The 17794-nt window shown below is 40.2% G+C and overlaps 1 protein-coding gene across 4 annotated transcripts in view; it reads right to left on the reverse strand.

Annotated features, from left to right (window-relative positions):
• The window catches only part of ANKS1B (ankyrin repeat and sterile alpha motif domain containing 1B), a 753819-nt gene that overhangs the window by 414528 nt on the left and 321497 nt on the right, over positions 1-17794 (reverse strand). For all 4 annotated transcript variants that reach the window (XM_065423481.1, XM_065423480.1, XM_065423479.1 and 1 more), the window contains exon 12: positions 4085-4253. In XM_065423481.1, coding sequence (XP_065279553.1) covers positions 4085-4253 — 169 coding nt within the window. The remainder of the gene's footprint in view (positions 1-4084; positions 4254-17794) is intronic.

Here is a 17794-nt window from a genome sequence, read left to right on the forward strand (position 1 = left end):
TTCCCTGGTTATTCTGAATAACTGACGTTTTTGAGTAGGAAAAAATAAGCAACAAAATATATTATAAGATGTTCTTTGCATTTAAAGTTGAGCTGGATCCTGTTATTGATTATCCTAAAACTTTCTGGTTTAGGAAAAAGTTAATTAGAGCCTCAAAGAATACTTTCCTGTGGAATATTTTCCTTTTTATGACTTGCTAATCAGGTACTGTATTTTGTTAAAGATCTGTTATTTTTAGAGGGGGGTATTGAGGTTTCAACAACATGGGTTCTGTTCATCCCACAGGTGCCAGGATGTGTCTAAGGATGGAGAGTTCTTTATTGTGCCATGGAGAGAAGAAGTCACCCTCAAGGGAAGGCAGGAAGTGTTTACATTGGTGCCCACCATTAGGGTTTTGTCAGGGGAGGGGAGCTGTAAGTTGCAGTTGTGGTAGCCAACAGAGCAAAAACTGTCCAAGGGACAAGCTGAATCAGAACATCCCACTGCTGCCAACTCCCGCGATTTTGTCACATGTTTATGATATTTGGAATTTTTCTTAGATCCCAGCTGCTGGAATCACAAGAATGCATGAGACTCTCAGCTTTCATTTAATAAAATTTAAATTTCTAGTTGTCATGGTTGTGGAGAAAACCTTAAAACAAAGCGAGAAAGCAAATAAAAAGAACCAATAAATATCTTTTTGATTATGATTAAAAATTATGATTTTTAAACCAATGTTATGAAGTTTGAGACCTGACTCATGATAATTGAGTGCTTAGAGGTTTTCTGTAAATTGGGGTTGGGAATTTTTTGACAAAATGTTTTTGTTGGACAATGCTGATTCAAAAACAAAACTTCATGAAAATGTAACAGTTTTAATTAAAATTTAGTTAGGAAGGGTTTCAGGTCCAGGATAGAATTTCTGGTCAGAGACAGAGAAAGAAAGCCCAAAAAAGCCAATAGCCCAGTGCTTCAGGCACTCAACTGGGATGCCAGATAGAGCAGGGACTTAAATTGGGGTCTTTCACATCCCAGGTGAGTGCCCAACCACTGGGATACTGGCTATTCTGGGGGTGGGTTTGCCAGTCTCTCTGACTGTTTTTTCTACAAAAAAATTCAAAAGGTCTCAGTTTTGTTCCAATACGTAATAAAAATAAATGTCAGATTCTTATACAGCAGGTGAGACTAGATGATCACAGTGGACCCTTCTAGCGTTGGAATTTATGATTTTTTTTTTATTAAATGGAATTCTTGTTTTCTTGCCAGACCTAGTTTTCAGTACTGATTTCGGTCACCCATACTACTAATACCCCTGGCCAGCACTATACAGTTCTAACGGTCTTCATCTGTACTGGCTAGCTGCAGGCCTTTCCATTTGAGGGGGAAAGTTTTGGGCTCTTCCATCGACAGAGGGCCTACACTTTGTATTACACCTGCTTTAGTTAGCATAATCAAAGGCTGAATCTAGCCCTGTTTGTGGGTGTATAAGGCTTTTTAAATATATCAAGAAATAGAAAGATATCGATAGACAGGTGAGTAAACTGTGTGACAGTGAGAGAAAACACCTGCATCCTTATAATAAAATGTACGTTTGGCTGACCATCAAGGTTATTTCTCGTGCTGCATCATTCTAGATGTGCCATACACTAAATCAAAAGCTCATCACCTGCAGTTATAAAAAGCTATTTTTGTGTTTCAGATCAACTGGTGACCAAATGGCCCTGTTAACAATTCATGTAAATTCACCAAAGTGTGAGTTTCCTTAGCAAAGACATAAATTATATGCCATTAGTGTTCAGCAATGGCGTTTGACTGAATCTCTCATTCTGTTACAACTGTTGGTGGAAACGGAAAGAATTTCATTTTCTTACTATTGCTATGAGTTGAGAACAACAAATTCTTAAATTAGTTCTGAAATAGAAAAATATAACAACAAAATATTGGACATGGAAATGTATCAATATTGCATCCTGTAGTATGATGGACCTTCAGTTACAGTAGTTATGATACTTTGGAGTGATAGGCTGATGTGCAACTTCAAAACTAATAGTGTTCCAAATACTGTTGTGCTTTTAAATCTTGGAGTTGTTTGACTCATACCATTTTCCCTTTAGAAGTCAGTATATTTTTATTATTTAATATTGACAGTTTGTTATATATTAGTTATATTCCCACATTCCAATATACTTAACTAAACCAAAATGTAATTTTAAGATATGCACTTTTATAAAAGCTAGTAAAGTGAAAGACAGTTTAAACCACAAAGATTTTAAATTATGTATATTAGCAGAGGCAGATATATGTCTAAAACAAAAGAAGCTTATAAAAATGAGTTATACAATACTCAACTACAATAAGACTTTACAATAAGCACTTCCAATTAATAGGGAAAGTAGATCATTTATCAGAAAGATTTTCCCCAATACATTTACATTTCCAAGTATTGTTCTCTTTTTAGTCAGTACAAAGTAAAACAATTTTTAGTTTAATTGAAAGTGTTCCTGATGTAAGAATTTGTGTATGAAATTATTTAAAATTCTACTCCTAGCTCAAGCAGAGTGATGGTGGTAGTTGTTTTTTTTAAACCTAAAACACAGTACACTGTTTCAGTTATATTGTTAAGCTAACCTGTCAGTATCTGCTACTTTGATATAATATGCACAGAATAGGTGTAAGACAAAAATAATTGCATGTTAAGTACACTTTTGAGATAGGGTAGCAGCTGTACATATTAAAAATGGGTTCAACTTTTAACTTAAAGCAAGGATTCAACCCCTTTGTTTTGTATGAAAATATAGTGTAATTTACAACACAATCTATGAGTAAAGATTCAGTTCCCTAGGGATTTTCAACAGAATCGTTATTTAGTTTATGAGTTAATTGAAACTGATTTAAAAATGGGACCTTTAAATGTCCTGTATCTGACCTTTTTTTTTTTTAACCTCCATTTACTAACAAGTGTCTGGCTTCCTATCTTTCAAACTTTTCTTATTACAACAACTCATTGTCAGCTATCATTAAATGTACATTTGAATGAATTAGGTTGCGATAAAGAAAGTTTTTAATGATTGTTTGTTCATATCCTTTCCATTATATTAACAACATCCCCCTACTCAAAATGTCTTCACAGTATAATGTGAAACCTTAATCACAGTTTCAGTAACATAAGAAAATATTTAGAATGGATATGTGTTTGTGGGGGAAGCATGAACTTATAATTAGGGTCTTGCAAGGGAGATTAATGTGCTGCCTGTAGTGTGATTCCTTATCAGTTAGAAGCAGAAGGAAGTTCCTTATGATAACACAGAGTCTGTCACTATCAGTGTAAATGTGCTCTGCGGGCATTGGTGTACAGTTAAGAAACATCCCATAACTTGGCGTTTCTTTGCTTCTTAGGTTTTGCATTGGGAGGAAGGGCGATCTCACACTTAACCAACCTCAATCCCTTTTAAATAAAGATTTTGTTTATGGAATAACATTATATATAACAAACCTCTCTACAGTATATTTAAAACAGAATGAAGTATTACTCTATTGCAATAGTAGAAATAAGAAATTTGCCTTCCTTTCACCATCTTTATTGAGGCAAATTTATCATTTCTAATTCAATTTATTTCCCCTTAACCTAAAGTTCATATTCTGGAACCAGAGTATTCCAATGCAAACAGAAATTGTAAACCTTAAATGTATTTTCCACACATATAATACCAATGCTTTCTGCAATTATGTAAAAAGAATCTAGGCTTATTAAAAACAAAATCCAGGAAAAGCTAATATATTTTAATCATAGTGGCAGGGTTTTGTGAGATCACTTGTAGAGTTGCATGAAAAGTGTCAGACACAGGTTCGCCCTTTCACAGTCAAACTTTCTCCCCACCCCCCACCAGTCAAACCTAGATGCTGCATCACTCTTCTTTTGTGAAAAAAAATTCAGTACAAATATTGCCAATTTGTACTCTCTTAAAATTATATGGAACATTAACAAGCTATATTCTATTTTCTCATGAAAACCTTTCCAAGTACAAAACTGAAATCTTGCTCAATTGATTTAGTATCCAATGCCTCTCCTTTCCCTAGCTTCATAAGAAATTATTTGTTTTCGTACCTGAAAGTTCATTCTCTTCAATTGATCCAATGGAAAAATTAGCTGGACTGATTGAAGGACTGGAAGTAAAGCTTGCATATCCAATGGATGAGTTGATTTCAAAATAGTCATGGCTGTGATTTAGTCGGTGAAATTCCAGAGAAGATACTATTGATGTTCTCTGTTTGGGCTGAAAAAATAAGAGTGCAAAGTGTAACTAATGTAACCCCAGACATTAGATTATTTCCCGCATCTTCATTATTTGACATTCACCCCCACATAATTGGAGTTCATCTCTTCCTAAAAATTTTATTTAGCCAAAGACAAGACAAGCTGTGGTGACTTAGATCCAACTTTTTCTCCAAAATCTGAACAGCAGTTTTGCATACTTGTCACCTTAATCACAGAATACATTTTTCCTTAGGAAGATAACATGCTTCTCTACAGGTTTGCCTATATTAATTGTAATCCTTTTTTAAAACACAGAGGTGCACTCCTTTCAGCAGCTAGATAGCTGGCTCTGAACTTTTGCTCTGCAAAACATTTAGATCTATCTCACTGATGTCTAGAAAGTAGCAAACCAGTAATAATAGTAAATAAATTCCACTCAGCATGGTCAGGCAGCCCCTCTGATGTTTATTCATACAGGCAAGGCTGATCTTAATTAGTCAAAGACTCTCAAAGTTTTAAAAGCTTATTTAGAACTAAAGAGACAATGTCAGCTTAAAAGCCGTATATTGGAAACACTCATTCCTTCCCCTATTTTCATAATACTCTATATTATTAAAACTGAAAGTACAAAAATGGAGCTGGAGCTTTGGTTAGCCTCTCAACATGCCAGGGTAGCACAGCATATGTAGAGATCATCTGAAGAAAAGAATCTGCTCCTGGTGAGGGCCAGTAGCAGATGATTATCCCTAGGAAACAATGGCTCTTCCTGAGGCCATGTAGCTACTCAGACCCCTTACTCAGCACAAAATGCTAAAGTACAATCTAGCCCAATGAAGTAATTTTCACTTTTGTTTATGGCCCATTTCATTTTGATGTTATTAATATTGAAATGTTTGTATTACAAATACAGAAAACAGAATGTATTTTGCAAAAAAGCAACTGTTTCCACTGGAATGTTAAAAAAAAAAATCTTGAAACGTAATTTGGCTCAGGTTTTGTAAAAGTTTTCTTGTGCAATAGCAAAATTTTGGGCATAATATTAATTGACTGTGTCCTGTTAAAACTGAAAAAGTTGAGTAGGTAAGGACAGGCACCCAGTTGGGACTCGTTTGCAGTCTTTGGAGGGGAATTAACTTCTTTAATAATCCAAAAAATAATTTATGGCTTGCAAGGCTCATTCCTAGGACTACTAATTGCCGTGAAGATTTTCATGAAGGGGGACAGACTCCCGCATCAAATAGCTGGTACTGGTATGGTATGGGTCTTAGCCAAACTACTGATCTGGACAAAAATACAACAAAAGTGCACCATTTATTTTTGCTAAAATAAGATTCACCAGTGACATAATTATGTTTAAAAGGGATATGTTGCAAGAAGGTTTCTCATCCATCAGATAAATATTCTTGCCCCGTGTCCAACCAGGGGTTGATTTGGGGGCCTTGCAGTAGGTCAGTTTCTTCTGTTGAGAGAAACTGATGTCATGGAGTTATGTCTGGTGTAATTGGTTTATTCACATGAGATACAGGACTCTAGTTACTCTTAAACTGAGACAGGCCCAACCCCCAGGAGCGGCACCAGGGTTTTTGCCGCCCTAGGCAGCAGCGCTCCTCCTCTGAGCATTCAGCGGGCCTGGGATCTTTGGCGGCGGGGGTCCTTCCGCTCCACATGTTCGGGGCACTTCGGCGGCGGGTCCCAGAGTGAGTGAAGGACCCGCCACCGAATTTCCACCGAGGATCTGGAGCGGAAGGACCCCCCGCCACCGAATTTCCACCCCTCAAATCCTGCCACCCTAGGCGACCGCCTAGGGTCGCCTAGTGGAAGCGTCGGCCCTGCCAACCCCACATAGGCAGCTCTGGAAACTCCAACTCAGTCACCCTGAGCAGCCACCTCCATCTTTGTTCTTCCAGGCCTCTAGTCATCCTCCTAGCTGCCATGGAACCTTGCCCTCCTGGCTGTCCTATATCAGTTGCCAGTCAGAAGAGCAGCAGCAGATTCACCACACTGCCACCAGCTAGCCTGTTACTGCTCAGCTGATTTACCACGTATTAGTCTAGAAGAACATACACTACAGTGGCTTTTCTTTGAAGGTTTCAGCGCAAAACTCATGCACAAATCTTTGAAAAACTATTCTATTAATTTCAAAGGGATGGGTGCGTGCACTTAAGTGTTTTGCACAACTAAGGGCTGGTCCACACTAACCCCCCAGTTCGAACTAAGATACGCAACTTCAGCTATGTGAATAACGTAGCTGAAGTCGAAGTACCTTAGTTCAAACTACAAGGTACTTACCGCGGGTCCACACGCGGCAGGCAGGCTCCCCCGTCGACTCCGCGTACTCCTCTCGTGGAGCAGAAGTACCGGCGTCGACGGCGAGCACTTCCGGGATCGATTTATCGCGTCTAGACAAGACGCGATAAATCGATCCCAGAAGATCGATTGCTTACCGCCGAACCCGGAGGTAAGTATAGACGTACCCTAAGTCTCCAGGATTTACCTGATAAGAAGTGATCTCTTGCTGATCCTAGTATTTGTCCTCATCCTAAATTCCCCACACACTGATACTAAGGGCCCACAATCATTAATCCCAATTGGCAAAGGAAGGGTATGGGAAAGGGGAGAGGGGGGATATTACAGTAGGCCAGAAGGGTTCCCTTTTGGTCACATTATACAACTGTTGGGGAAGGATGGGCACAGCCGCATGGCAGGGAACCACAGGTGATGCTTTCCTGGTTTTAGGGAACACTTTTTGCTGCTTTAAATAACCATTTAATAATAAATCTGATTACTTTCATAAGGTGGCCTAACCTGCAGCTGGATAGTAGCTATAGCCTCAGTAGTCTCTCTGTAGGTGCTTTCACCCTACTGTGGCAAAGATGCCTGAGCACTTAGATCTAAGCTAGGAGTCTTTCAGTACAGCCACACAAAGGACTGATTTTTGGAACTCCTTCAATATTCCTGTGCACGCAGAACATTGGGATTGCAAATCCACCTAACATACTAACAGATGGGTAAGCAGGTAACATTCCTACTCTGCTTTGAATATAGTCTACACACACACAGCTCAAGTTTACCCTCTTCCTGGGCTTTGACATTATTCTTTAAATCAACTAAACCTAAACCTAACAAGATTTGTTTCTAATCCTAGGGTTCTTCTGCAGAACCTTCTCTATCTCAGCCTCTAATTCCCTTTTCCCTAGAGTGGCAGGCAGACAGTCTAATTCTGTTATATCAGGGGTTCTCAAACTGGGGGTCGGGACCCCTCAGGGGGTCGCGAGGTTATTACATGGGGGGTCATGAGCTGTAAGCCTCCACCCCAAACCCCGCTTGGCCTCCAGCATTAATACTGGTGTTAAATATATTTAAAAGTGTTTTTAATGTATAAGGGGGGGTCGCACTCAGAGGCTTGCTGTGTGAAAGGGGTCACCAGTACAAAAGTGTTATATACTGATTGGAGCTAACAAGAACCGCCTGCCAGCATGCAGCAATTAGTATAGTGGCACAATAGAGGATTCTTATCCAGGGTCCTAGAAAACGTCAAGCTATTACAATCTGCTAATAGTTCATTAATATTTGCTAATTGCGGCTAGAAGTACAAATCTACCTAGTACAAAGTTAAGTCACAGCAGAAGTACTGAGAATGAAAATTGACAGGGTAGCCTTATCTGCTGCGATTAAGAACTGCCAAAATTTCTCTTTATGAGAAAACTGAGATCCTCTGTAATATTTCTCTGCAGGAGCTTAGGATCAAAATATTGGAGTCATGAGGCATGGTCTCAGGGGAAAGTCTGAATAACACAGTCCATAGGACTTCCCTGAATTAGTTCCTGTGTGAACTAAAGTATATCTTTTAAAAGAAGTATTTTTTCATTTATAAATTGCCAGTGGTGGAGAAACAATGAAAGTCTAGACACCCCTTTTCATATGTACCACATCACAATCTTGATAAAGACAGCAGTCCAAAATGAAACAATGTCATTGCAAGTCAATTTTCTGTATCTTTTTGACCCACAACATTTCACATGCTAAAAAATAGCAACACAGAACAACTACAAATTCAGATATCTAACTTGGTTCTCCCTTCTCAGTTTAGAGCCATCTATAGGTTTATGATCCCTTGGAAGAGGCAAGTATTCTAGGCGTAATGGTTTCTCAACTCATCTATTTAAATAGCAGTCACATATTTCCTTACATTATAAAAAGATGTGCATTTTGTAAGATGAAAAATAGAGAAAAGTGGTAGATTGTAAATCTTGCCATTTAAATACAAAGTAAATAATCAGAAAATGAAATTTTTGCTCATGAAAGGTGCAGAATTACCACAGAAGCTAGAAAATACCCCTGTTTATCCAAAGAACAGGTACAACATAGACAGTGATGGTTCAGGCTTCACACCTGTGCCTTCCCATGAACCTCAATTTTGACCTGGAAGCTTCAACATGCCTGTTTCATTCTCACCTAATTACTGAGATTAGCAGCAACAGAGTGCGAGCTGTGTATTAATTGTACATCTGCTTATCAGGATCTGGACTGAGAGCATCAAATAGTCATCAGATGGCAACAACGTTTAGTCACTACTGAACTGAGTTTGATTCAAACTAGTAACCTAGAGTTGAAAAGACTTGATTGTCCTATTACCAGTCTTCCAAGATAACTAGTTCTTCACACATCAAAATAAATGAACAAGTAGAAGAAACACTGTCTTTTTAATTATCTACATTAATGTTTTCATGGCTATGGATATTACAATTTCATATAACCTTATCTCAAATTATAAATATGACAAAAATTAAAGATAAAAATGCAGCAAGTTTCAGCATTCATACTGATAATCTTGATTTTTTTGCCGCCTAATATCTTAATTCAGAGCAGCAGGCAGTAATTATACTGTATTTAGCAGCAAATATGTCCCAAGAAGCTACAAGAGAGACCTCATAACATCATGGGAATTTAAAAAATGAAAGAAGGATAAATAAATGTTTGCATTACTTTAACCATAAATTATTCTCTACTATAAGGGCAATAAACTCAAACTAAATTTATTTAATTTTATTGCTAATCAAAAGATTCCTAGTAAGTTCTGTTTCTACTAAAGAGATTCTGAATTAATACAGTGTGACCTCCTGCATGCTGCTCAGTCAGCTGGTCCACACGTCCTCAGTCCTCAGGATGGCCTGACAGTGTGTTAGCATACTTCCTTGGACATCTGAAAGTTATTGACACACACAACGATGGCACAGCTGCCATTGTCCCTTTGTGTATTTTTGTGTGCATTGTGCATCCACGGTGCTTTCTGCTCTTTTGCATTCACAGTGCCTCTTCTCTTTGTTATCCTACCTCCTCTCCCTGACTCCTCTGCTGGATGAGGTAAGCAAGTGTCAGCAATCAACCTGTGCTGTTCTTCCCTCCTCCCCTGCTTTATCTCAGACCCAGGGCTGGCTCCGATTGAAGGACCCGCCACCTAAGTGCCGCCGAAGAGGAAGCGAAGCACTGAAGGACCCGCCGCCGAAGACCCGGATGTGCTGCCCCAACAACAGACGGACTGCTGCCCCTTTCTATTGGCCGCCCCAGGCGCCTGCTTCCTTCGCTGGTGCCGGCCCTGCTCAGACCACCACTTTGTTTGACACGAGTGGTTGGGAGTGAAGTAGGGTACGAATGATGCTTCTCTCCTCTTCCTTGGCCCCCAATTCTCATTTTTTAATTTCAGCCAGCGAGCAGCAATGAGTTCTGAGGTGCAACCTACTGCCAGGTACCTGGCAACCCAATGAGCTCAGCTGGGCCCAGTAAACGCTCTCTAAGTGACTGTGCTCCCCAGTTGGTCAGAAGAGCCAACAGATCATCATTTAAACCTTGTAGCAACAGCAGCACACTGACTGTTCTATGTAGTCCACGTTTATATCTGTACTAGGCCTGCTTCCTGGCTGGCCCTTGTTCTGATTCTTGCTAATTCTGCTCCAGCCCTAGTCCCTGCCTATGTCTGAACTCCTGGCTCTGACCACTGCTTTGCCTCCTGGCCATACCTTTGGCTCTTCCTTTTGGTGCTGTTCTGACCACTAAGATAGACTCCTGGCTCCAACCACTAGGTTGTACTATCTATACCTCCGGCAACACCCACTTTGTTCTGATGCACTAAAGGTGTTGCATTTTTGTGGATATTGGTTCCTTTGTAAAGGATGGGATTAGGATTAACAGTGGATCTTTAGCCTCTGAGATTATGGAAAGTGCCATATTCATTCACAAACTTTATATGCACTATACTCACTGAAAAATGTTTACTGAATTATTCATTGAGGCTTTTACATATTCTGTGATCCACTGTTCAACCATTTACCTATAACAAGCCTGATCCTCAAGTATCAGACTCCAAAAAGTTGAGGATGCTCAGTACCGCACAAGCTTGGGCCTATATACTGTAGAGATATGAATAACTGACTCTTATGTACACATTGAATTAGAAAACTAAAACTACAGGATAGCTCCGGAGAGGCAATTCAGCTTCAACAAGAGGAAAGTATTATTTAGAAGCAATATTCTGTAAACAGATCACTACTAATAGTGAGGATTACTGACTTGCTTAAATTTAGGTACGTGCTTAAGTTCCTTGCTGAACCAAGGATGGATCAAAGCTTTAATGCACTCAAACAGCTTGTTTTCTTTTTTCATCACTACTGTGTATTGAACAGATGTTTTTATTTTCATATTTGCTCAGCTCTAATTAAAATCATCTAATTGGAATAATGTTTTGTAATGAGTTGTCAAAAGATAAGGTCTATTACAATATGCACAATTAATAATATTTTAGTTAATGGTGTTAAGTAGTCACTGAGTATCTAAACAAGGATTTCTAAATATTCTGCTCTGGAGATATTATCAGCCTTCTCCCCACTAATTATATTATAAAGTATACTTTTATTTCTAAACACGTATGACTCGTATACATATTTTTGGAATACCACGGAAGGTTTTTTTTGTTCTACTTGCAATCATATGTATGCGAATTGTTAGCTTTTTAAATAGACATTAATAGCATACCTGTTATTTCTTTTTTGACTATTTCAGAAAGCGTTCTTGCTTTCAGTATTACTAGCATAAGGAAGGTTTTGAACTATTCCCAGTAGATTTGGGTAAACACTTTAGGTTTAAAAATAATTCCACATAAACATATACGACTGTCTGAGAATCAGGAACTAAGGCTATGTCTATAGCAATTAAACACTCAGCTGACTCAGGCTCTGGAGCTGTAAAATTGCAGTGTAGATGCTTGGGTTTGGGTTGGAGCTCGATCTTTGGGACCCTGTGAGGAGAAGAGTCCCAGAGCCCAGGCTCCAGCCTGAGCCTGAATGTGACACTGCAATTTTTAGGCCCGCAAGCCCAAGTCAGCTGAACTGGGCCAGCTGTGGGTCTTTTATTCCAGTGGAGATGTACCCTAAATCCATGCCTAGGCTTTGGGTCTATCTTGCAAGGTGCTAAGTACCTTGACTTTAATGGGAATCTCACAGAACTTGGCCCTTTGTAGATATCTTTCTTTCTTTCTTGTGATATGAAATGCTATGAAAATGGATCTTCTGGCAGTAGAATATTTCCACACATGTAGTGCTGTTCCACTGGATATTTCACAAAGCTTTCTTATCTGTTCCCTGCTATTCTGTTATGATTTTTGGTCAATCTCTTAAAGGAAGTTGAAATCAGTGGAGATGAGTAATGCTGAGAATGGGATGACCAGCCTGCGGCAACAGAGCAGTATCTAACAAATTATGTTATTTTTTTTAAAAAGTGCAAGAAACAAGCAAAAAATTTAAATGTAAACACCAGTTTTCTCTGCAGCAGTTTTGCCTGCAAGTAATCCCGACTCAATGTCAGACAAATAGAAAAAAAATCATAGCTAGATTACACATTTACTAGGAATTTTTGAGGTGCTGGGAGATAGTGACATTGATCTTTGTGGTTTATCTGTTAATAAAATTGTGAAGCTGGCTGCTAACATGTCAAAAAATCTTTCAGATACAACCCATACTGTTTCAGCTGAGATGTTGGTAGTGTCATATGCTCTACCACAGACTACTTGTGTGACATTAGACAAGTCACTTAATCTCTCTGAGCCTCAGTTTCCAATCTGTAAAATAGGGTAAATAATAGTTCCTTTCTTCTATCACATAGCTCTATGGGACTCTGGTTTCAGTTTGGACCTCTAAGCTATACTGTAACACAGATTAATGATAATTGCTGCATCTTCAAAATGGCTTACCACATATTGATGGAAAAGCATGGTAAGTCATTTCCCAGAATACATGGTAATATGTGCAGTGTCATAAAGCATGATCAAGTCCTTAGTCTTTAGCCATATTTTTTGAGGGAAAATGGTCGTCTGGGATACTAATGTCTCTTTTGCTTACCCATGGCCATTTTTAAAGACCTTTCTACAGCATGCTTGTGTGAGTGGGGAAGAATCTCTCACATCTACCTGTACAACATTTGGATCCAATTTCCTCTGCAAATGTAAATCAGTGCCACTCATTGTGTCAGCCAGAGAGGCTCTACAACGATTGAAATAATTTGCTCTCTCCTCTAAAGAGCTAAACTACCTCCACTTTGCTCCTAGCCCTGCCAGCTGTGACGGACCATGGCTGGCACTCAGACTTGTTCACCATGTGCTGCTAGTGTATGAGATTACCATTCTTTTAAATACAGTACTTCCAAAATCAGTGGAACAGATGTTAAAAAGAATTCTTCTAGGAGGTCATTTGGGAGTTGAGCAATATAAACAGCAACTGTGAGAGGAAGGCCATTTTAGCCAGTAATATTCAGATGGATAAAAACACCCTGCATCCAAATGTGACCTGTCACAAATACTGAAATTCATTCCACCCTCCCATCCCCCTCAAAAAACAAACAAAAAACCCACTCATTGAATACCAGATCACTTACGACAATGTCAAGGGACAGTCTTGTTCACATAAAATGAAATGAGCATTTATTCACGGAAGATAATGAGACATTTTTAAATAGTCCACACTTTGGACACCAAAAACCAAAACTGCAGGTAGCCACGTGAAACCCATCTTAGCAAGATATGAAGAGAAAAAGCAGTCAATACATTATAATTAATAAATGAAGAATTTTAAAAGGTTTCTCTGAGAGTTCAGAATTGAAATTCATGATTATTGCCCAAGACTCCATAAGTAAATGGCTAGGCCAAGAAAAAAAAAATTTCACAAAAGGAGATGCTGAGATGGTTGATCCTTACATCTGTGTCTTGGAACATTATAGAGACATCATTACAAGAGAATGTGGCTCACCTAGGGTATGTCTACACGGCATTTAAAAACCCACAGCTGGCTAGTGCTGACTCAAGCTCTCAGTGCTCGAGCTGCAGGGTCCCAGAGCTCCGGCTGTGGTACAAGCCTGCAAGGCTACACTGCTCTTAAACAGCCCCGCGGCCCAAGCCCCAAGAGCCTGGGAGGCAGCTGGCAATGGCTAGCCAGAGGTGTCTAATTGTAGTGTAGACATACCTCTATTCAAATGCTGATTAACAAATGACTTGTTGTAAATCCAGAGTACTTTGTTCAGTGTGCTGACTAATGCACATAAGACTTTACATGTGGGCTTAGTCTCATTTAGGTTTCTGTTAGACTACGATTTAAAGGTATATCAATCTAACTAACACCTTCTACAGCTCTAGTGCAGACAAGGCAAGATGTACTTTAGTTACATGGTAAGTGGTCAAAATAAAGCTCAAAAGGGACTCTAGAGTTTTAGAAGGTGTTACTTAGATCAAGCTATCTTTCACAATCTAACAACACACCTTTAAATCATAGTCTAAACAGAGCCCCTTTACACCACTCTGCCAATATTAGAAAGTCTTAAAGTGGGCATAAATGTAATTTACATTTTAAGGGACTCTTACACTACCAGAGTAGTGTAAGGGGGGCTCAGTGTAAATGAGCTCCTATCACTCTAACAAAACCAAAGTTGAAAATAAAAGAATAAGGGGTTCAAATAAAATCAAGCAGACAAAACGAAAAGCTATGTTATGGCAGTTTCCAAAAGTGGGACTTTGTTCATTTACAGAATCACGCTGCTAGTGTTTGGAAACCAGCAATTATGTGCTATGAAACACACAAATATGAAACATTCATATTCAAAACTCTGATGTCACATGGCATTTTATACAAAATGTTTCCAATCATTCCTTTCAGCACAAAGGACTGTGAGTAACTCCAGACTGAGGGGAACACTCCAGAGTGACAGCTTGGTGTTTCATAGAAGCATAACTCATGAACGGGAGCTGTACTTCCTTTTCCAGGCTAAAGTTTAATCATCAAAGTAATTCTTGATGGAGTTAGACCATGGCAGAATTTGTCTGAATAAGATGGGGAAAAAAATCACAGCTCTCATCTTCACTCAGTCATATGCTGAACTTCATACCATTTTTCTGTTTGTTTGTATGTAACATGATAACTTTGAATCAATTTCAAAGAATGTTCTAGACATCAATGGGCATAAGCCTATTGATTATGGTGAAAATTGGAAAACCAGAAAAGCTTGATTCAGAGGAAAATCAGGGCCTCCACAGCACCTGGGTCTGCAGGCAAAGGAATCCGTGGGGGGCTGTCTTCTGCTGCCTACACATATCAGAGGCAGCTTCTTAACTTTCTGCGTAGGGAGGCTGTCTGTAGCCTGGAGTCTAACAGAAATAAAAGAGCCTTAAAGGAGGGGGGGGATTTTAGAGGGAATGGAGGACTCGGGAAGGCAGTGGAATATAAAAGAAGTGAGGATCCAGAAGGGATTGGGTGGGGAGGTGGCAAAGTGGGCTCCTAGAGGACAGAGGCGGATGTATGCCTTTGCAAAAGGACAAAGCAGCTCTGAGTGCCGGGGCTGGGGGAGCTTGATAGCCCAAAACAGCCAGAGAGCTTTACATTCTGGCACTCGCCGCCCCATCCAGGCACTCCCCTGTTATGTCCCTATGCTGGATAGAGAAGAGGAAAAAAGTGGCATAGCAGTTTAGTCCACTCTTGTGCTGGGGCTGTTCCCTGCAGGCTATTTCTGTTCCCCTTAAAACCTCTCTACTCTGTCAGAATGGTGTAAAGGAGCCCTAGCAGGGAACAAAATATACTCCTAAAATGAATTAATCTGTGTGTATTATATATTATCATTATTGTTTATTTGTATTATGATAGTGCCTAGAGGCCAACCAAGATTAGGGCCCCATTGTACTAAGCACGCACTGTACAGTCAGAGTAATAGTCCCTGCTCAAAACAGCTTGCAATCTTCAGAGACAAGACAGACAAAGGGCAGGGGAAAGGGAGTAAACATATAACCAGAATTAACAGTGATGTTTTGCAAACATAATGTTTGTTCCACAATTTCTTTTTGAAAAATTCTTAGGGAAGGGTTTTGTTGGGAGGAGATTAGCTAAATGGAAAGATAAAGGAAGGGTGGGGGGACATAGCAGATAGGGATCTAATGCAGATAGGGGAAAGAAAAGAGAAAGGGGACCTGAGCGCTGTAACAGATCCATCTCCACGATGGATTGGGCACAGAGGCAGATACATAAATACACACTGACCAATAGGTTACATACTTCCCACTACTGAAGTGTTCTACATAGCAAAAAGGGTGGCTAAATGTCATGTTAAAGTTATTTTGACTGTCTATTCTAACAAGAATGGTGAAGTTCTGACCATAGTCCCTTTTCTTCTGCAGAAGGATGAGAGCAGCGCTGATACCATATACACTGAGATTGTGTAAATGGTTCTGATTTAACTCCAAACAACTCCTCCCCTGAGTCCCCATGAACTCTATTCAAGATGAACTAGCACAAGAACATCACCATTCAATGTTCTGGGTCCATCTGTTGGCAATATCATGATGAAAACAGATTTTTAAATGCTATTTTCAATGAACTATCACACAACAACTTGTTCCAACAGTATTTCCAGTGCCTGTCTGCCTGCGTCCTACTAGAAAAAACAACTAAGAGGGAAGAAGGTACTTCAATAGTACTGTGATGTAGAGGGGGAGAGATAGAGAAAGAAATAGAGCCTACAGAAATAGAAAAATGGGGAGACAATTGGGAAAAGGCAAAAAAGGACAAGAAGATAATATTCTAGACATAGTACAATCTGGATTCAGGCCAGAACATGGAACTGAAACTGCGATAGCGGCACTAATAGATGATCTCCAGCTGTCAATGGATGGAGGACAGACATCCATTCTCATCCTTCTGGACCTATCTGCAGCATTTGACACTGTCAGCCAGGAGATATTGCTTCTCATGTGAGAGGTGGCAATGGTGCAGAGTAATGTGTTAAAATGGTTTGAGTCATTCCTAGAGGCATGCACCCAATGAGTACTGATGAGAAACTGAACCTCTACCACTAGATCCTCACCATGGAGTCCCACAAGGATCAATTATCTCTCTAGTTCTTTTCAACATCTATGTGCAGCCAGGAGCGAAGCCAGGGTTTTTGCTGCCCTAGGCGGCAGCACTCCTCCACAGTAATCGGCGGCAGCTCCTCCTCTGAAGCTGCGTTCTCGGCGACGGGGGTCCTTCCGCTCCGGGTCTTCGGGGCACTTCGGCGGCGGGTCCCGGAGCAAGTGAAGGACCCGCCGACGAATTTCCAGTGATGACCCGGAGCCGAAGAAGCCCCTCACTGCCGAAATTCCGCAGAGGGCAGCGAAATGCCACCCCCTACATCCTGCCGCCCTAGGTGACCGCCTAGGGTCGCCTAGTGGAAGCGCCAGCCTTGTGTGCAGCCACTAGGTGAATTGGTAGGACAACTGAAGTGGCAGCAATATGCAGATGACACACAGCTCTACCTATCTTTCATCACATACAACCACACCACTACCACCAAGATGGACCAATGTTTGGTTGGCATCAACTCATGCATGAAGAGCAGCTGGCTGAAGCTGAACCCAAGCAAGAAAAAAGGTGATGCTGGCGGATAGAGGAAAACATGTTGCAAAGTCTGCAGCTATTGTACAATCTCCTTTGGTTGAAGGTACCAAGTCACAATTGATCAGTTCAGTCCATAGTTTAAGAATAATCTTGGATTCCTTGCTGATGCTAAACTCTTATCTCACATAGCAGCAGTTGGTTAGGAGACTCAGTTTCATCCTGGTGGATGATGACCTGGACTCAGTTATTCATGTCTGTGTCATCTCTCAGATGGACTATAGCAATGTGATGATATACCTTGGCATGAAGTCTTCAGCCTCTCTGCTCTCTCCACAAGTTTCCCATGGACTACTGAATCAAGTTCAAAGTCTAGGTCCTTATTTTCATGGCACTGCACTGCCTGGGCCCAGGTTAGCTAATAGACCACCTAAAGCTCTGAGATGAAGACTGTACTCAACAACTTTGCTGTCTGGCACAACAGAATTCTCTACAATAAGGGCAAAGCTCATTCATGTGGGAGACAGAATTTGGGGGGGGAGGGGGGGGAGGAGCTGATCCCAGCCTGTGGAGTGAATTCTCCAGAAACTAAAAGATTATCACAAACCTCATCATCTTCTACTCAAAATAGAAGACATTTCTTTGACCTTGCCTTCTGTAACAG

This window comes from Emys orbicularis, chromosome 1 (genome assembly GCF_028017835.1).
Source record: "Emys orbicularis isolate rEmyOrb1 chromosome 1, rEmyOrb1.hap1, whole genome shotgun sequence".
NCBI lineage: Eukaryota > Metazoa > Chordata > Testudines > Emydidae > Emys > Emys orbicularis.